Genomic DNA, 20,587 nt, shown 5'->3' with positions numbered 1-20,587 from the left:
AGGTCACACTGGAGAAAGGCCTTATGAGTACAGTGAATATGGGAAAGCTTTTAGCAGTATTAACAGCCTAGGTGAATATGAAGCTTTGCGCACTGAAGAAAGGCCCTATGCGCGCAATGAATGTGGAAATCCTGTTACCAATAGCACTGCCGTCTATTATGATCAGAGCCTTCTCACAGCAGAAAGGCCTTATGAGTGCAATGAGTGTGGGAAATCTTTTACTCACATCAGTAACTTTCATTGTCATCGGAGAATTCACACTGGAGAAAAGCCTTATAAATGTAGTGAATGTGGAAAGTCTTTTTCAACTTTCAATGCTCGCAAATATCATCATTACAGAGTGCACTCTGGAGAAAGGCCTCATCACTGCAGTGAATGTGGGAAATCTTTTATCACTTTGTCTCACCTTCAGAAGTCATCAGAGGGTTCATACAGGAGAAAGCCTTATAAATGCAATGAATGTGGGAAATCTTTTGCCCAGAGCGGTAGCCTTCTTTCTCACCAGAGCATTCACTCTGAAGATAAGCCTTATATATGTGGTGAATGTGGGAAAGCTTACAACTGTTTCATGAAACTTTGTCTTCATCAAAGAGTGCACACTGGAGAAAGGCCTTTTCGCTGCAGTGAATGTGGGAAATCTTATACCAGGCAAAGTGCACTTTGTCAGCATCGGAGAATTCATAGAGGAGAAAAGCCTCATAAATGCAGTGAATGTGGGATGACTTTCAACCAAAGTGGAACTCTCCGAATTCATCAGAGAGTTCACACTGGAGAAAAACCTTTTAAATGCAGTGAATGTGGGAAATCTTTTACCACTAACTTTCAACTTCACACTCATCGGAGGGTTCACACAGGAGAAAAGCCTTATAAATGCAATGAATGTGGGAAATCTTTTACCTCTAAGTCTTACCTTCACACTCATCAGAGAGTTCACACAGGAGAAAAGCCTTATAAATGCAATGATTGTGGGAAATCTTTTACCACTAAGTTCCAACTTCACAGACATCAGAGAGCTCACACTGGAGAACAGCCTTATAAATGCAGTGAATGTGGGAAATCTTTTACCAGTAACAAAAAACTTTGTCATCATCAGAGAGTTCACACTGGAGAAAAGTCTTATAAATGCAGTAAATGTGGGAAATCTTTTACCAGTAACAGTAAACTTTGTCATCATCAGAGAGTTCATACAGGAGAAAAGCCTTATAAATGTAGTGAATGTGGGAAAACTTTCCGTGAAAACAAAGCTCTCCAAAATCATCAGAGAGTCCACACTGGAGAAAAGCCTTTTAAATGCAGTGAATGTGGGAAATCTTTTACCAGGAGCGATGTCCATCGCCGTCATCAGAGAAATCATGCAGGACTGAAGCCTTATAAATGCAGTGACTGTGGGAAAACTTTTCCTGAAAACAAAGCTCTTCAAAATCATCAGAGTGTTCATAGAGGAGAAAAGCCTTATAAATGCAGTGACTGTGGGAAATCTTTTACCTGTAATAGTAAACTTTGTCGTCATCAGAGAGTTCATACAGGAGAAAAGCCTTATAAATGTAGTGAATGTGGGAAAACTTTCATTGAGAACAGGGCTCTCCAAAGTCATCAGCGATTTCACACTGGAGAAAAGGCTTTTAATATGCAGTGAATGTGGGAAATCTTTTACCAGAAGCGATGTCCATTGCCGTCATCAGAGAAGTCATACAAGACAAAAGCCTTATAAATGCATTAACTCTGGGAAATTATATACCAGTAGCACCAACCTTCACTATCAGAGAGTTCATATAGTAGAAAATGCTTATAAATCCATTGAATGTGGACAATCTTTAACAACTAACTCTCACCTTCATTGTCATTAGAGAGTTCACACAGGAGATTGTCGTATGAGTGTAATTGAGATATCTCTCAGCCTAATTTGTAAATTTGCTGTGCACAACAGAGTCCGAATGTGATAAATTTCCCAGATGTGTTGAAAATGTAGTTTCTTAGTTAGGACTTAAGAATTGTATAAGAAAATATGTGAAGTCTCATTAGTCTGAAATTTGTCTCATATTTGAATCACATACATTGTGTATCCTACCCGCAACTATTTTATCTGTTCTCTTTGCTTGTTTGCATGTTGGAATCATATGTATGTATGTTGGACTTCTTAACATAAAGAGCTATTTTGCCAGGTGGAAAAACTGCCAGTCTCACGGCTCTTTCCTTGCAAAATAATGAAGGCTTTTCCGTAAGACTTCTTTAATGCTGGGTGTTCCATTTACTGTGTTGGTTAGTTTATATGGAGATCGGGGCTCTCCAAGCATGGTTCGGTGAAAAACTTATATGGGCTCTGAAACATTTTGCCCTTGGGGGATGACTATCGTGTAGAAATTAGCTCAGTAGTTTTTGCCAAATTTATATTGCAACCCATATTTTCCCAGGAAATACAGTGGACTCTGTAGTCCTCATGTGAAAATGGATGCATTGAGACACAGAGATCACTCCTAAGAGGGGGTAGCTATGACAACCTGAAGTATATCTGGGAGTAGCGTTAATTTTTTTCCTGTTTTCAAGGAATGGTAAGACATTTGAAGGGATTCTTTTCCCCAGGTGTTGCAGAGGTCCAAGCCCTTTAATGCCTTCAATTCCATGGGTGATAGGTACTGGTTGGAGGACCATCGCAGTGAGGGGACCCCTTCAACTGCAGAAACACTCACATAATTTCTGTTGGACCAGACTGCAGCCCATTAGATGGGATGGTCTTCATCTAAACTTGTACCCAGACATCTTTTTTTGAGGAAGAGACTACAGGAGTCATGTGTACACAGACCTGAGGGACATTGGGTTTGTTTATCTTCTGTGCAGCAGTCATTGTCACTCATTATAATCAAGAAGTTTTGTGGCTTCATATATCTTCTCAGATGTTCCCATTAGAGCCGTTGGTGCTCTGGCAGCAAAACGAAGAAGAAAACAAAGTGTGTCTTTAGGGCGGAGATATGACTTTTGTGACCCAGTCAGCATTCCAGTGGGTTTGGGTGAAAGTTCTTCATTGTTTGTTACATTTTCTGTCACTGAGATGAGACTCGGCCACAGCGCATGAGAATGTGGATTGAATATAGAGTTGAAAAAGCTGTTGTTCCAAAGTAAGTCACATTTTTTTTATCGTTTTTTTTTTCATTTCTTTTATCTTGAACTATTTTTAACAGCTGTAATGAGGAAATTACATGTGTTAAGTGTAGTGTTTCATAAATCTTGACATGTGCAAGAAAATGAAACCATCATTATACTCATAATACTTAGCATATCTATGACTGTGAAGTTGCTTCATGACCTCATTTAATCTGTCCTTGTTCTTCACAGCTTTCCTGATAACCATGATTTTACATTCCATTTTAAGAGGGAACTCTGCTTTTTCTAAATATTTTTCCGCTTTAATTTATATTTCATAAACTCTTGGACATTTATTAAAGATACATTAGTAACTGATCTTTTTTTTTTTTTTTTTGGTAGATAGTCTTTTTGTTGTTGTTGTTAATCCTCACCCAAGGATATTTTTCTAGTGATTTTTTTTCTTTTTGAGAGTGTAAGAGAGAGAGGGTAACACAGAGAGAAACATTGATATTAAGGATACACATTCATTGGTTACCTCCTGCATCAATGGTGACCAAGGCACCGACTGGGAATGAGTCTTCAACCAAGGATTGTGCCTTAGCTAGAATCGAACCTGGGACCCTTTGGATTGTAGGCCTTTGCTCCATCCAGAGCCAAATCGGCCAGGCCTCTGGTAGATATTCTTCTCTTTGAATATATCACTATTATGTCCATTTTAATAAATATTTCGTTATTTCTATTAAAGGTGGTTCAAACATTTTTGTATAATTCTTTATATGGATATAAATGTTATTTACCTTTGTCAGTTGGACATCTCCCACAGGCTCCTGGACTGCAAGAGGGCACAGGGCCGACTGAGGGATCGCCCCTGAGTGTATGAATTTCATGCACCAGGCCTCTATTTTAAACATATGAACCAGAATATCATGGTTCCATTCACAGTCACGGAAGATACCTGAGCCCCGTCTTGAACCGCATTGTGGGGTATGCAGGAGGTAGCTGATCAATGATTCTCTCTTAGCATTGATTTTTTTCTCTCTCTCCTTCAATCTCCTTTGAATTCCAGTATCTCCCTGCAGAGACCTTCCCCGGCCAGGCACTTCTCACTCCCCGAGGCTCACAAGGACATTTGTCTTTGGGTGCAGTTTACTAAGAAATGGAACCTATAAGAAGCCAGTGACTCTGCTGCAGGGAGGCAGGTGCTGTGTGCACTCAGGTGTCATTGTGGTGGGCCCCACTTGGGAATCTCCAGCAGCTTCACTAGAGCTCCCTGAATCTCAGTTGGCTAAATGTGACATGAGGTGATTGATGGCGCTTACTCTGGCCTTCCAACATCAATAAAAGTAACAAGCTGACTACTTGTTGCCAGGATTTTATTGTTAGATTTTTGAGTATTTACTCTTTCAATTCTCACAGCAACCTGGACAAGTAGAAACTCACATCAAATTCCTCAACATATTCAGTATCTGAGAAATGAAGTCAGCTCTCCAATTTTACACCACAGACAAGTGTCCGATTCAAGAGCTGGATTTTAACCCATTGTTTTCTTCAGCGTCAGGCACAGTCTCTACCGCTGACGTGCAGCCCTCACTGGGTCAGGTACAGTCTGAGAACCAGGGTGGCTCAGCTGCAGCTCCTGTTTCCATGGTTTCAGTTGTTTCCTCCCATTCTCTTTACATCTCAAAGCAATTCCCTTGGCCTCCCTGTGTTCAGGGTAATGCCATCATTTCTTAGCTGCTGTGGTTCCTCCAGGGGAACCTGCTTTCAGAGTGAGCTGCTGTTTGTCTGCCTGCCATTTGATCCCGGCACAGAGTTTGACCATAAGGAGACCTTGGTAATTAGGGCTGGGTCTCTGCACCTTCCCCTACATTTTGAGTATCCTGTGGGGATTACATCCACTGTGATGAATTTCATGCCTCAGGTTGAACTTCAAGTGATGTTCCTATGTGGCAGTGACATTCACCCTGCAGGAGTGGATACAATTGGACATGAATTCTGGGACCTAACATTGGGAAGTGATGCTGTAGTTCTAAAAGATTCTGGTCTCATTGGACGGGTGCTCATCTCTTATTCATGGATAGGACCAACAGGCCCATGTGATTCTGCCCTCTATGTCCCTACTGGCTACATGAGACAATGGCTCTAACCATGTTTTCCCTGCAACCCAGGTCATGTTCTGAACTGAAGTCCTCCTTCCCATTCAACTATGTCTGCACCATGGATCTTGGGTTGGATGAGAAACAAAGTTGCCCCAGACATCACCTGCACAGAAGGCGCTACAGGACCCTTACTATACTTTGCGTGTTCCTGGACTGTTTGCCCATAAATCCAGTTCTTGAGTCAACTGAGAAATACAGGATACTGGCCTATGCGCATAGAAACTACATTACCCAGAAGGCCACACATGGAATGCCATCAGCCTGGGCCAATGAGGGTCAGAGAAGGCATTTGCTTTTGGCCCCTTCTGTAGGGCGGGACAGGTAATTCTTGTGGCGGGATTACCTCTTCACAGGTTTTTGTCTTAGGCAGTGAGGTTTTCCAATTCCACACTCTTGTGGAGAAGGACTGAGAGTGGTGCTCCCCGCCACACAGCCAATGGTGGGAGTCTCCAGTGGTGCTCACAGCTCACACTTGGGATTGAAGCTCGGAGTCACCACCCGAATTCACGCCAGGACAGGGACAGGGACCGCCATTCCAGCAGCTGCTTCTACTCCCACCGCTTCCGTCTAGCTCAGCCCACAAAGTGCAATGGCAGTGCCCATTTGGAGGAGATGGGCTGAGGTGAGTTCGAGTCCCCCAGGCCCTCACCGCCTCCTCACACACACACACCACAGCCTGCGGAGGTCGCCTGTCCGTCCTGCAGCTCAGTCCCACGTGGAGGACCGTGAGGAAGGTGGAGGGGAGAGAGGAGTGTTGTGGCTACTGAGGACACAGCAAGTGCAGGGCAGAGAGGACAGGGGTGACTTGCATCTGAAGGTCCCTGTGGATGTGGGCTGTGAGTATTGACGGAAAAAGCAGAGGCTGCAGGGAGGACGGCACAGACTCATTCGGGGCTTTCCCGGCTGTGGGGTCCATCAGGGGCCTGGGGTGTCCCTGGTTCCGGCTGGACTCCAAGCTCTCTACACGCCATATGCTAAGTTCATGGGTGTGTCCAGCGAGATCCAGTGGCATTGGAGTAGGAAGGGGGCAGAGCTGAGGGAGTGAACCTGGGGTCTGAACATGGGAAGGGGATGAACATTACCCAGTGGTGAGCACATCTGGAGGAACTGTGAGCTGATGTTCCCGGGATCTGCTTTGGGGACTTAAAAGTGAAGCATAAACCCACACTTGGCTTTGTCTTGGAGGCAGGATCTAGGAAACTGCAGTGGTGTTTCTTGGCAGGAAGGATGGGTCCCTGCAGGCATCGCCCAAACCTTAAATGGCATTGCCCTCTCCCCTCCCATCTCCCAATTCTTCCCTCCCAACCCAGCTGCTCTGCTGAGGGCCATCACATTGTGCAATGGGACTGTCATGAGAGAGCATCCTGCACTGGCATTAAGGCCTGATGTCCACAGTAACCAGAGGTCCCAGAGGAGGTTGAGGATGGGGAAGGTGTGTAAGTAGTAGCATTACTGGTTCTCAGAAAAACAGCTCTGGTTACAGTTGTCTCCATTCTGACAGGTTTGCGTGACCTTTGAGGACATTGCCCTGTACTTCTCCAGGGAGGAATGGAGCCTCCTTGATGAGGGTCAGAGACAGCTGTACCTGAATGTGATGCTGGAGAACTTTGAACTTCTATCCTCCCTGGGTAAGACCCTCACTCTCACCAGTGACCTGGACATGGTGTTGCAATTTCGCAGGCCCCAGAACCTAGCGTGTGCTCTGTCCTCCCATGTAGCCTGTGGTACTGCTTCATTTTTCCAGTTTCCTGGGTAATTGCTGTCCTTGGGTGGGTTGGTCTATTTCCACTGCTCCCTTCTATTACTGAAGTCCCAGTACTCCCCGCTGTACTAAATGCACAGGTAAGGACTTGTGGTTGATGGTGTTGCAGGAAGCCCAAGGGATTCTACTTTGATCAGTGATGAAAGCATTTTCAATATTCCTATTGGTCATGTATATATATTTTTTCAAGAATTGTGTATACATCCTTATCCTGTTTATTAACTTTATTTTTTGGTTAAAGATTCTTTTTTTTTTTTTAAAATATATTTTATTGATTTTTTACAGAGAGGAAGGGAGAGAGATAGAGAGTTAGAAACATCGATGAGAGAGTAACATCGATCAGCTGCCTCCTGAACATCTCCTACTGGGGATGTGCCCGCAACCAAGGTACATGCCCTTGACCGGAATCGAACCTGGGACCTTTCAGTCCACAAGCCGACGCTCTATCCACTGAGCCAAACCGGTTTCGGCTAAAGATTCTTTTGATTACCTTGTATATTTTATATATTAACTAGAGGCCTGATGCACAGATTTGTGCACTGTGATTCCTAGGAGTGGAATCACTGAATTAAATGGCAATTCCATACTAAAATTTTTGCAAAAACTCTGAACTGATTTCCATAATGGCTGTACCAATTTGCATTCCCACCAGGGGTGTACTGAGGTGTCGGTAACTTATTATTGTCTTCACTAGCTGTGCATAGACAGAGACCCCTAAATCTTGGTGACCTTTGAAGCTCTTGCAAAGTTGGGAGCTGTGCACCACCCAGTTAATCTAGATAATGGTAGCTAAAGAATCCTCCCCACCTTAATTCATTTAATTACTCATGTAAATCCTTGTTGATAAGATAGTCTGCCTATTATTGGAAATTGCCTACTGATGACCTAGTCTGTGTGTTACTGGAACTTGCCTGCTAAGGGCTATCCTCTACCAAAAAAAGATTGGCCAGGCCTGAGCTCCAGTGGAAGTCCTTGGGGGAAGTTCTTCTTGAGTTGGACTTGTCTGCCTGGCTCCCCAATATTTCCAAATTATCTCATGTCTCTAGTCTCTTTTCTTTCATCTGTGTGCGGCTCCACTTTCAGATCCTGAACCCTGAACCACGCAGGACGTGGAGGGGGAAAACACACACAAGACTGGGGTTCCCATTTCTCTACATCTTCCCCAGCACTTGTCATTTGTTGATTTGCTGATTGCAGCCATTCTAACAGTGCTGGGGTGGTATCTAATTGTTGCTTTAATTTTCATCTCTCCATTGATCAGTCACTTTACGCATTTTTCACAGGTTTCTTGGCCATCTTATCCACACTGCAGCCCAGGCAGAGCTGACACTTTGGATGGCATCAGCAGCAGATGCTCTTAAGTATGAGTGTCTGTTTTGTGACATTAACTTTGAACAGTAATGGATTCAGTGGAGGCAGGATAGAGGCAGTTAGAGACTTGAGCAACTTCTACAAGCTACATTTGACCTGAAGGAGACACATGCCAAAAGTCATGAATGAAGGAACAATGCCTGCCATTCAGAAAGAGCTGGTCCTGTAAGAAAGATATACAAAACCAGCCACACGGGTACATGAGAAACAAACTTGCCCTCAAAATAACGTCCCATGAAGTCGCTTAAGGGGCCTGAGTATACTTGGTGTCTGCTTGGGCTATTTGCCCGTAAATCCAGTCCTGGAGTCAGCTGAGGAAATAGGGGATAATGGCCTTGGAGCTTAGGTACTACATTACCCAGAAGGCCCCGCATGGAATGCCATCAGGTTGAACCAATGGAGGCTCAGAGAAGGCTTTTCCGGTTGGTTACTTCTGTAGGGCGGGACCGGTAGTCCTCTTGATGAAATTTTGACTTTTCAGGTTTTTGTCCCAGTCGGTGAGGTTTTCCTAGTCCACAGTTCCGTGGAGAAGGCTGGAGTGTGATGCTCCTCGCCACACAGCCAATGGTGGGAGCCTCCAGTGGTGCTCACAGCTCACACTTGACATTAACGCTCAGAGTCACCACCCGGACCCACGCCAGGGCCGGGACAGGGACCGCCATTCCTGCAGCGGCTTCTACTCCCGCCCCGCTCAGCCCACAGAGTGCAATGGCATTGCCCCCGATGAGGAGACGGGCTGAGGTGAGTTGAGTCCCCCAGGCCCTCACCGCCTCCTCACACAGACACCACAGCCTGGGGAGGGCGCCTGTCCCGTCCTGCAGCTCAGTCCCGCGTGGAGGACCGTGAGGAAGGCGGAGGGGAGAGAGGAGTGTTGTGTCTTCTGAGGACACAGCAGGTGCAGGGCAGAGAGGACAGGGGTGACTTCCATCTGGAGGTCCCTGAGGATGTGGGCTGTGAGTATTGACGGAAAGATCAGAGGCTGCAGGGAGGACGTCACAGACTCATTCGGGGCTTTCCCGGCTGTGGGGTCCATCAGGGGCCTGGGGTGGTTCTGGATCCGGCTGTACTACAAGCTCTCTACACGCCATATGCCAAGTTCATGGGCGAGTCCAGCGAGATCCAGTGGCATTGGAGCAGGAAGGGGGCAGAGTGGAGGGAGTAAACCTGGGGTCTGAACATGGGAAGGGGATAAACATTACCCAGTGGTGTGCACATCTGGAGGAATTGTGAGCTGATGTCCCCGGGATCTGCTTTGGGGACTTAAAGGTGAAGCATAAATCCATTCTTGGCTTTGTCTTGGCCACAGAATCCAGGAGACTGCAGTGGTGTCGCTTGACTGGAAGGCTGGGGCTCTGCAGGCATCACCCAGACCTTAAATGGCATTGCTTGCTCCCCTCCATTCTCCCAAACTTTCCCTCCCACCCAATCAGGCTGCTCTGCTGAGGGCCATGCAGTCATTAATGGGACTGTTTGGGTCGCTCGGCCTTTCCTGCGCCCTCTTGCAATCTGGGACACCTTGGGGGATGTTGGACTGCGGATTTGGCCCCATCCTCGCAGGCCAGGCCAAGGGACCCCACCAGTGCACAAATCTGTGCACTGGGCCTCCACTATGCATATAAGATGTTTGGTTAATCTCTTGGTGCTCTCCCCTCTTCCCATTTCCCTCGGTCATTCATGAGTCTGTTCCTTGTTTCCATGCCTGTGCTTTGAGCGTGTGCCCCCTGGTAGTCAGTTTGTGACATACCTACTGGTCAAATGGTTGGTTGGTCGATTATGCTTTTATATATATAGATTGCTTATTACATGCAAAACACATATATTTCCATGTGCTTAATTGTGCTTCTCAGATACTGCTCTCTCAGGCCTGCTTTTCTACGAAGTCCATAATTTTGGAAACAGTGCATTCAGCAGTCTAGTGCAACCATTTTTCTAGCAAGCTCAGATGCTTGTTACTAGTGCTTAGCAATAAAGTATTTTTAATGAAGTTGTCTCAAGTTTGCTTTTGAGACACAATCATTGCATTATTAGCCTGCAGTATAGATAGTGTTCACATACCTTTATTATTCCCTGGGCACTCCACCTATTTGTATGAATTTCTGTCTATATTGCAATATTCTCTTTATTGTGCTGATCAGAACAAAATCCACAATCCCTCCAAGCGATTTCCTCATATGATTTGGGAGTATTTCCTTTCATTCTCTAGATTTCCTTGCATTTCATTTTGTTTATTGCTGTTGTGCTGTGAAGAAGCTTTTTTTTTTATTTCTTCCAATCTGGACTATTTTTTGTGTTTGTTTTTTCTATTTTGCCTGACAGTTGTTGTACATTCAGAAACTCCTGTCCAAAACAAATCTCCAAAACTTTTTCTCTAAGTTGTCCTGAGCAGTTTTAAGTTTTAGTGCTGATATTTAATTCTGTCCTGCAGGTTGAGTTAAATTTTATCAGTGGTGTCCAGTATTGTTGTTTTTACATGTGACTATTGATTTTTAGCAGCACCATTCATTGAAGAAACTATCTTTCCCTTCCTCTGTGTCTTGCAGCTTTGACAAAGATTACTTGAAGGGATGTGCCTGGGTTTATTTCTGTGTTTTCTGTTCTGCTCTATTGATATATATGTCTCTATGTCCGCAACAACATATTTTGCTTGCTTTCTCTTTGTAATAAATTGAAGTCAGAAAGTATGATACCACCAGCTTTGTTCTTGCTCAAGTTTGTTTTTGCTATTCGAGTTTTTAGTTCCATACATTTCAAGATTCTCTTTTCATTTCTTCATAAAATACCATAAAAATTATCCTCAGCGTTGTATTAATCTATAGAATGCATTGCGTATTAGCCATTGCAATTAGACAAGAAGAAGAAATAAAAGGCATCAAAAGTGGAAAAGAGGAAGTAAAACTGTCCTTATTTGCAGACGACATGATATTATACATACAAAACCCTAGAGACTCCATCAAAAAACTACTAGACTTAATACACGAATTTGGCAATGTAGCAGGATACAAAATTAACCCTAAGAAATCTGAGGCATTTCTATACACCAATAGTGAACTTTCAGAAAGAGAGACTAAAAAAAACAATCCCATTTACCATCGCACCAAAAAAATTAAGCTACCTAGGAATAAACTTAACTAAAGAGGTAAAAGACCTCTACTCAGAAAACTACAGGAAATTGAAAAAAGAGATAGAGGAAGACATAAACAGATGGAAGAACATACTGTGTTCATGGATTGGTAGAATCAACATCATCAAAATGTCCATACTACCCAAATCAATCTATAAATTCAACGCACTTCCCATTAAAATACCAACAGCATACTTCACAGATCTACAACGAACTCTCCAAAAATTCATCTTGAATAAAAAAAGACCCCGAATAGCTGCAGAAATCCTGAGAAAGAACAAAGTAGGTGGGATCTCAATACCAGATATCAAGCTGTATTACAAAGCCACTGTTCTCAAAACTGCCTGGTACTGGCACAAGAACAGGCATATAGATCAATGGAATAGAATAGAAAACCCAGAAATCGACCCGCACCAATATGCTCAATTAATATTTGACAAAGGAGTTAAGAACATACAATGGAGCCAAGATAGTCTCTTCAACAAATGGTGTTAGGAAAATTGGACAGATATATGCAAGAAAATGAAACTAGACCCCCAGCTTACACCATACACAAAAATAAACTCAAAATGGATAAAGGACTTAAATGTACGATGGGAAACCATAAAAATTCTAGAAGAATCCGAAGGCAATAAAATCTCAGACATATGTTGAAGCAATTTCTTCACTGATACAGCTCCTAGGGCACTTGAAACTAAAGAGAAAATGAACAAATAGGACTACATCAAAATAAAAAGCTTCTGCACAGCAAAAGAAACCAACAAGAAAACCCACTACATGGGAAAACATATTTGCCAATGTCATATCTGATAAGGGCCTAATCTCCAAAATTTATAGGGAACTCATACAACTTAACAAAAGGAAGATAAACAATCCAATGAAAAAATGGGCAAAGGATCTAAATAGACACCTTTCAAAAGGGGACATTCAGAAAGCCAAGAGACATATGAAAACATGCTCAAAGTCACTAATCATCCGAGAGATGCAAATCAAAACAACAATGAGGTACCATCTCCCACCTGTCAGACTGGCTATCATCAACAAATCAACAAACGACAAGTGCTGGAGAGAATGTGGAGAAAAAGGAACACTCGTGCACTCCTGGTGGGAATGCAGACTGGTGCAGCCACTATGGAAGACAGTATGGAGTTTCCTCAAAAAACTAAAAATGGAACTCCCATTTGACCCTGTGATCCCTCTTCTAGGAATATATCCCAGGAAACCAGAAACACCAATCAGAAAAGATATATGCACCCATATGTTCATAGCAGCACAATTCACCATAGCTAAGATCTTTTCATTTCTTCGTAAAATACCATAAAAATTATCCTCAGCATTCTATTAATCTATAGAATGTATTGTGTACTATGGATATCTTCACTATATTTCTTTTTTTTTTAAATATATTTTATTGATTTTTTACAGAGAGGAAGGGAGAGAGAGATAGAGAGCTAGAAACATCAATGGGAGAGAAACATTGATCAGCTGCCTCCTGCATCTCCCACTGGGGTTGTGCCCGCAACCCAGGCACATGCCCTTGACTGGAATCGAACCTGGGACCCTTCAGTCCGCAGGCCGACGCTCTATCCACTGAGCCAAACTGGTTTCGGCTTCACTATATTTCTTTTTAAAAATTCTTTAATGTTTAAAGTATTACATATTGTATTACATATGTGTCTTCTTTCCCCCATTGACTATAAATGAGTGACATGATGTGATATTTATCTTTCTCCGACTGGCTTATTTTGCTTAGAGTAATGTGTTGCATGTGGGTTTCCCCTCCACGTCCCACGTGGTTCAGGGTTCAGGATCTGAAAGCGGAGCCGCACAAAATGAAAGAAAAGAGACAAGAGACATGAGATAATTTGGAAACATTGGGGAGCTAGGCGGGCAAGTCCAACTCAGGGAGAAGGACTTCCCCCGAGGACTTCCACTGATGCTAAGGCCTCACCAACCTTTTATTGATGTTGGGATAGCCCCTAGATAGGGAATTTCCAGTAACACACAAACTAGGTCATCAGTAGGCAATTTCCAATAACAGGCAGACTATCTTATCATCAAGGATTTACATGACTATCTAATCAATAAGGAATTAAATGAATTAAGGTGGGGAGGATTCTTCAGCTACCATTATCTAGATCAGTGATTCCCAAAGTGGGCGCTACCACCCCAGGGGGGCGGTGATGGCCACAGGTGCATTTGTTTTAACTTTTTTTTGTATTACCTTTCTATTCTGAGTTCAATAAATAGTTTCATAATTTCAAACTTCAATGTTTCTAATTCACACCTTTCTTTACTATATTTTACGAAAAAGGTAGAAACATTAATACATATATCTTTCTGTTTAATTGCTATTAAAATTAAAAAAAAATTAATTTCCAGGGGGCGCTGAGTAATATTTTTTCTGGAAAGGGGGCGGTAGGCCAAATAAGTTTGGGAACCACTGATCTAGATTAACTGGGTGGTGCACAGCTCTGACCTTTGCTAGGGCTTCAAAGGTCACCAGCTTTGGGGGTCTCTACGCTTCTTAGCTAGTGAAGACAATAAGTGGTCTCCGACATAATGCTCTACAGGTCCATCCATGCTGTTTCTTTTTTTTTTTTTTTCTGTTCATCAGATTATTTATTCACTTGATTCTTAGATTCACTTGTTGATAGATGCATATTTGTTGTTCATAATTTGTATCTTTACCTTTTTCTTCCTCTTCCTCCTCTAAAAGGATACCTTTCAGCATTTCATATAATCCTGGTTTGGTGGTGATGAACTCCTTTAGCTTTTCCTTATCTGTGAAGCTCTTTATCTGACCTTCAGTTCTGAATGATAGCTTTGCTGGATAAAGTAATCTTGGTTGCAGGTTCTTGCTATTCATCACTTTGAATATTTCTTGCCACTTCCTTCTGGCCTGCAAAGTTTCTATTGAGAAATCAGCTGACAGTCGTATGGGTATTCCCTTGTAGGTAACTGAGTTTCTTTCTCTTGCTGTTTTTAAGATTCTCTCTTTATCTTTTGCTCTTGGCATTTTAATTATGATGTGTCTTGGTGTGGTCCTCTTTGGATTCCTTTTGTTTGGGGTTCTCCGCGCTTCTTGGACCTGTAAGTCCATTTCTTTCACCAGGTGGGGGAAGTTTTCTGCCATTATTTCTTCAAATAGGTTTTCAATATCTTGCTCTCTCTCATCTTCTGGCACCCCTATAATTCTGATGTTGGTACGCTTGAAGCTGTCCCAGAGGCTCCTTACACTATCCTCGCATTTTTGAATTCTTTTTTCATTTTGCTTTTCCGGTTGGGTGTTTTTTTGCTTCCTCGCATTTCAAATCATTGACTTGATTCTTGCGCTCCTCTGGTCTGCTGTCGGGAGTCTGTATAATATTCTTTATTTCAGTCAGTGTATGCTTAATTTCTAGTTGGTTCCCCAATATAACATCGAGGGTCTCATTAGTTTTCTTGTAGATCTCATTAAGTTTATCGGCGGCTTCTAAACAGTTCTTGAGAGACCTTAAAAGTGTGGTTCTGAACTCTATATCTTCCATTGACAATTTTGTCCTGTTTCTTTGTCTCCGCATTTTTTATGCTTCCTTGGTGCACCCCCTAGTGGTCTTTGTGCGCAGTCTTATAGTTAAACCTTGATTGTTGTAGCTAATACCAGGGAGGGTTTGACCTCCGGGCCAAGTGGCTATGAGAATCAGCTGTGTCTGCAGTGAGGGAACTTCTGTCCTCTAGGGAGGTGCTAATCTAGCCTTTGCCTGAGGCTATCCAGCAAATGCCTCTGTGCAGGGCTTGGGCGGGGTGGGTCGCACAGGATCAACAGGGTGAGCCGGAGAGAGCAGTTATGGCAGCTCTCAGTCCTGTCCCCAGGGGCTCTGCCTCTCTGAGTCCCAGCACCCACTGCAAACCTCGGAGAGAAAGCTGCCCTTGAGTTCTGACCGCTGCCAGACAGTCCCACTTCTCCCGTTTGAGCCTGGGTCCCTAGAGACTCACCCGGAACTGGAGCTCAGAGCCAGAGACTCCCTCCCGATTGAAACAGACAATCGCGCCCTCAGCTGCCAGCCCGCTCCGCATACACCTCCGCACCTTAGTATTTCACTTCTGCAGTGCACCTCCTCTGAGTCTCGGTATGCTTTTCTCTTTCCTTCTAGTTGTGGAATTTTCACTCAGCCAGCCTTCCTGTGGTTCTGGGTGATGTCCGTTCCGTCTTTTAGTTGTATTTTTGAAGTGGTTGTGCGAGGCAGCAATCTCCAGTGTTTACCTATGTCGCCATCTTGGTTTCTCCCAATGCTGTTTCAAATGATAAGAGTTTCTTCTTTTTACAGCAGCATAGTATTTCATTGTGTTCTTGTACCACAGTTTTTTAATCTATTCATCTACTGATGGGCACTTAGGCTATTTCCAAATCTTAGGTATGGTAAATTGTGCTGCTGTGAACATAGGGGTGCACATGTCCTTTACGATTTTTGTTTCTGATTTATTGGGATATGTTGCTAGAAGTGCAATTACTGGGTCAAATGGGAATTCCATTTATAATTTTTTGTGGAAACGTCTGTCTGTACTATTTTGCACAGTGTCAGCACCATTCTCCATTACCATCGGTCGTGCACAAGGGTTCCTTATGTCCACTTTCTCACCAGGACTTGTCGTTTGTCCATTAGTTGATGATAGCCATCCTGACAGGTGTGAGATGATATCTCATTGTCGTTTTGATTTGCATCTCTCAGATAATTAGTGACTTTAGGCATGTTTTCATCTGTCTCTCGGCCCTCTATATGTCCACTTTCGAAAAGTGTCTATTTAAGTCTTTTGGCTTATTATTTTTGATTGGATCGTTTATCTTTTTGTGAAGGTGTATGAGTTCCCTGTAAATTTTGGTGATTAATCCCAGCGATAACATTGGCAAATATGTGCTCCCATGCAGTGGGCTTTCTTGGTTTTTGGTGATGGTTTCGTTTGCTATGCAGAAACTTTTTATTTTGATGTAGTGCCACTTGTTTATTTTTTCTTACTTTCCATTGCCCTCAGAGCTGTACTTGTAAAGATATTGCTAGGACATATGTCTGATATTTTGCTGCCTGTGGATCCTTCTAAAATGTTATGGTTTCACCTCTTATGTTTAAGTCCTTTTCCCATTTTTAGTCTATTTTTGTGTATCGTATAAGTTGGTGGTCTAGTTCTATTTTATGCATGTATCTGTCCAATTTTCCCAACACCATTTATTGAAGGGACTGTCTTGACTCCATGGTATGCTATTTCCTCCTTTGTGAAACATTGAGCTTAAGGCCTTGGGTCGATTTCTGGGTTCTCTGTTCTGTTGCATTCTTCTCTGTGTCTGTTTTTGTGCCAGAACCAGGCATTTTTGTGCTATTGCTTGGTATCTGATCTTGTGATTCCTCCAACTTTGTTCTTCTTTCTCAAGATTGCTGTGCCTATTCGGTTGTTCTTTTTTTTTTATTCCATATGAAATTTTTGAAGAGTTTATTATAGGCCTGTGAAATATGCCCTTGGTATTGTTTAATGAGTATTGCGTTGAGTCTGTAGATTTGTTTGGGTAGTATGGACATTTTACTGATGTTGATTCTACCAATCCATGAACTCGGTATATTCTTTCATTTGTTTATATCGTCTTCTATCTCTTTTTTTCAACTTCTTGTAATTTTCTGAGTACAGGTCTTTGACCTCCTTACCTAAGTCTATTCCTAAGTATCCTAATATTTTTATTGCAGTGGTAGATAGGATTGTTTGTTTCTTTCTCTTTCTGTGAGTTGATTTTTGGTGTATAAAAAAAGCCATAGCCAAACTGGTTTGGCTCAGTGGATAGAGCATCGGCTTGCGGACTGAAAGGTCCCAGGTTCGATTCCGGTCAGGGGCATGTACCTGGGTTGCGGGCATATCCCCAGTGGGAGATGTGCAGGAGGCAGCTGATCGATGTTTCTCTCTCATCGATGTTTCTGACTCTCTATCCCTCTCCCTTCTTCTCTGTAAAAAAATCAATAAAATATATTTTTTTAAAAAAAGCCATAGATTTCCGGGTGTTAATTTTGTATCTTGCTACATTGCTGAATGCATTTATTATATTTAGTAGTTTTTCACGGAGACTTTAGTGTTTTCCATGTACAATGTTATATCATCTGCTAATAATGACAGTTTTACTTCTTCTTTTCCAATTTGGATGTCTTTCATTTCTTCTTCTTGTCTGATTGTTATGGCTAGCACTTCCAGTCTTAGATCGAACAGGAGTGGTGCAAGTGGGCATCCCTCTTTTGTTCCTGTTCTTAGGGAAAATGGTTTTAGTTTTTGCCCATTGAGTGTGATATTGGCTGTAGGTTTGTCACATAAGGCTTTTATTATGTTGAGGTATGATCCCTGTACTCTCACATTGCTGAGAGTTTTTCTGAAGAAAGGGTGTTGGATTTTGTCAAATGCTTTTTCTGCATCAATTGATATGATTGTGATTTTTGTCTCTCATTTTGTTTTTATGATGTATCATATTTATTGGTTTGCAGATACAGTACCATCCTTTCATCCCACAAATTAAATCCCACTTGGTCATGGTATATGATCTTTCTAATGAAATGCTGGATCTGATTTGCCAGAATAATGTTGAGGATTTTAGTGTCGGTAGGGGTCACTTCGACTACAGTGGGCGAGCTGCTGTGAAGAAGACACCCCTGTGTTACAGGATTTGATTCAGTGAGGCTTTGGTGCTCAGTGAATCTACCCCTTGAGTGTGTGGCTTATGGATGTGAAGAGTTGTAAGCTGCTATGGTATCACACTGACCACTGGGTACACTGGCTCTTGGTTTTCCAGGGAAGTGTAAAATCAGCCAGGGCTTGAAGACACCCAGCTGGATCTACAGAGAGATTTGTAGATTCTCCTCTTTGTATCGGGTTTGGAAATGCCCTGATGAGGCCCAGCCTTGAATTAAGGGAGGCTAGTGCTGCTGCCCCATCTTGGGCCTTTTATTGATAGGTTTGGGGCTCCCAGACCCAACTGCAACTTTTTTGACAGGATTTAGCCTGACAAGACAGGCCATTCATATAGAAAAGGTGCTGCACATAGCTTGAGTGGGGTTTTAAATGGGATAAAGTGAGGTCTGAAGGAATTCTAAGGAAAAACTGAAATGGTTGTCAATCAGACCTGCGACCTGGGATGTCCCAACGTAGGTATAATGACCTCTGCGAGCACCTCTGTCTGGGAGAAAGCCACCCCTTAGTTCCTGCCCCGATGCCAGTCAGTGCAGTTTCTCCTCATATATGTCTTCATCCGCCCCTCCACCCCAAGACCTTCTATTCCAGGAGGTCAGTGGAATTGGATGCTTGTAAGTTCAGTATTCTCGTTTCGTAACATCAACATCTGTTATGATGCTTTGGGGTTCATAGTGTCAGGTGTAACGTCTTACGTTTCATTTCTTTTTCATTTCGTTGAGGTTTGGTTTTCTTTGTTTATTTATTTGCTTTTGTTTTTTGCTTTAGTCTAAATCAGGGGTGGGCAAACTTTTTATGAGTGTGTGCCAAAATCAGCAAGATCTCTGACTAAGAATTCTTCTGAGTTCCAATGCTAATTTTTTGAGAACATGTTACTCCTACTTGATATCTCTTAAGATGTACATATGTGAAGAACCTTGTAGAAATAAAAAAATTTATTCGAGCGACAAGAACACAGTATATGATGATGAAAAATACATTTAGTTTTTACTGTGTACATGTTATGTAAAATTATTTATTTATCTTAGATGCAACTACACTGAATTTATTTGAAAAATAAAAAAGTCGATATTAAGAAAAAAATTTTAAATGGAAGATTATAAGAGAGGGTTTCACATGCCAGCATGTGCTAGGTTTTGCCCACCCCTGGTCTAGATCAAGGTTTACCAATTTTTGTATTTGAGAAAAGTACCTGTTAGGTATTTTAATTTTGTCTTATGTCCCTTTAATTGGTGCTTGTTCAAATATTTCTTGCGTCATTTCTTTGCACCCTTTCGGTTTACTTTCTTGTTTTGTTTATAGATTCCTGAGATGGAAGGTTGTTAAGTTTTTTGAGATCTTTTTCTTATAATGTAGGCATTTTTCCCTATAAAATTTCCTCTTAGAATTGTATTTTCTGAATTTTATACATGATTTTGATAGGTTGTCTTTTTTTTTTACTTTGTCAATAGATTGTTTTGATTTCAGTTTTGGGTTTGGCTACCTTGAAATTGTTATTTATATATTTATTATTGCTTTCAGATAGAGAGGAAGAGAGATGGAGAGAAAGAGAGAAAGAGAAACATCAGTGTGAGGGAGAAACATCAATCGGCTTCCTTCTGTACACAAGCTAACTGGAAATGGAACCCACATACTGATATGTGCCTTGACTGGGAATTGAATCCTTGACCATTTGGTACTCAGGATGATGCTCCAACCAATTGAGCCATACTCGCCAAGGCATTCTGTGGTTTTTAAACACACAAATTTCCAGGTTTTGTTGTAGAACAGGCCACTAGGGTCAATGATAGCAGAAGCACAGTAGCTGCTGGAGGTAACTCTGACCCTTGTTTTTGACTGTAGGTATCTTCAAATATATTTGTTCACCCAGTCTTTCCAGTCATTCTTTCTGTACAGTTCTCCTTTATTGGTGTCTGTAATACTTTCTGTCTTCATGGTACTCTTATTCCATTTTCCTATGGGGTTTTTGTTCATGGAAAGCTCTCTACTTACACTGGGATGGGGGAAGAAGCGCATACCTCAGATCCTGCCATCTTGCTGATGTCACTCACATTGGTCTTTTTTTTTTTTTTTTTTAAATATCACATGATCTCACTCATTTGTGGAATATAATAAATAACATAAACTGATGAACAAAAATAGAGTCAGAGACAGAGAAGCATTGATCAGACCATCAAACCTCAGAGGGAAGGCAGGGTGCCGGGGTCCAACCCCAGCAGGTCCAGGGGTCCCCAAAGGCGTAGACGGAGTCGATGAAGAAGGAAGGACACGGAGACAGCGTTCAGTTGATCAGCAGCCTAGCCAGGATCTCTAGCCAGGATCTCCAGCCAAGTTCTGGTCTGGATCTCCAGCGAAGTTCTGCTTAGGATCTCCAGCCAGGTTCTGTGGCCAGTTGTC

The 20,587-nt window shown here is 42.4% G+C and overlaps 3 protein-coding genes across 3 annotated transcripts in view; all 3 read left to right on the top strand.

Annotated features, from left to right (window-relative positions):
• Positions 1-1,364, top strand: part of LOC118649136 (oocyte zinc finger protein XlCOF6-like) — a 261,790-nt gene extending 260,426 nt beyond the window's left edge. The window contains exons 4-5 of the mRNA XM_036295937.1: positions 3-734; positions 1,321-1,364. Of these exons, the coding sequence (XP_036151830.1) occupies positions 3-734; positions 1,321-1,364 (776 nt within the window). The remainder of the gene's footprint in view (positions 1-2; positions 735-1,320) is intronic.
• LOC118649238 (zinc finger protein 792-like) overlaps positions 1-9,513 on the top strand; it is a 278,255-nt gene extending 268,742 nt beyond the window's left edge. The window contains exons 2-3 of the mRNA XM_036296131.1: positions 6,742-6,868; positions 8,286-9,513. Of these exons, the coding sequence (XP_036152024.1) occupies positions 6,742-6,868; positions 8,286-8,329 (171 nt within the window). The 3' untranslated portion in view covers positions 8,330-9,513. The remainder of the gene's footprint in view (positions 1-6,741; positions 6,869-8,285) is intronic.
• Positions 1-20,587, top strand: part of LOC118649184 (zinc finger protein 615-like) — a 1,009,024-nt gene that overhangs the window by 373,832 nt on the left and 614,605 nt on the right. The window lies entirely within an intron of this gene.

Source organism: Myotis myotis, unplaced genomic scaffold (assembly GCF_014108235.1).
Source record: "Myotis myotis isolate mMyoMyo1 unplaced genomic scaffold, mMyoMyo1.p scaffold_m19_p_28, whole genome shotgun sequence".
Classification (NCBI taxonomy): Eukaryota; Metazoa; Chordata; class Mammalia; order Chiroptera; family Vespertilionidae; genus Myotis; species Myotis myotis.
The sequence above is the reverse complement of the archived record's forward strand: the minus strand, read 5'-3'. Positions and strand labels throughout refer to the sequence as shown.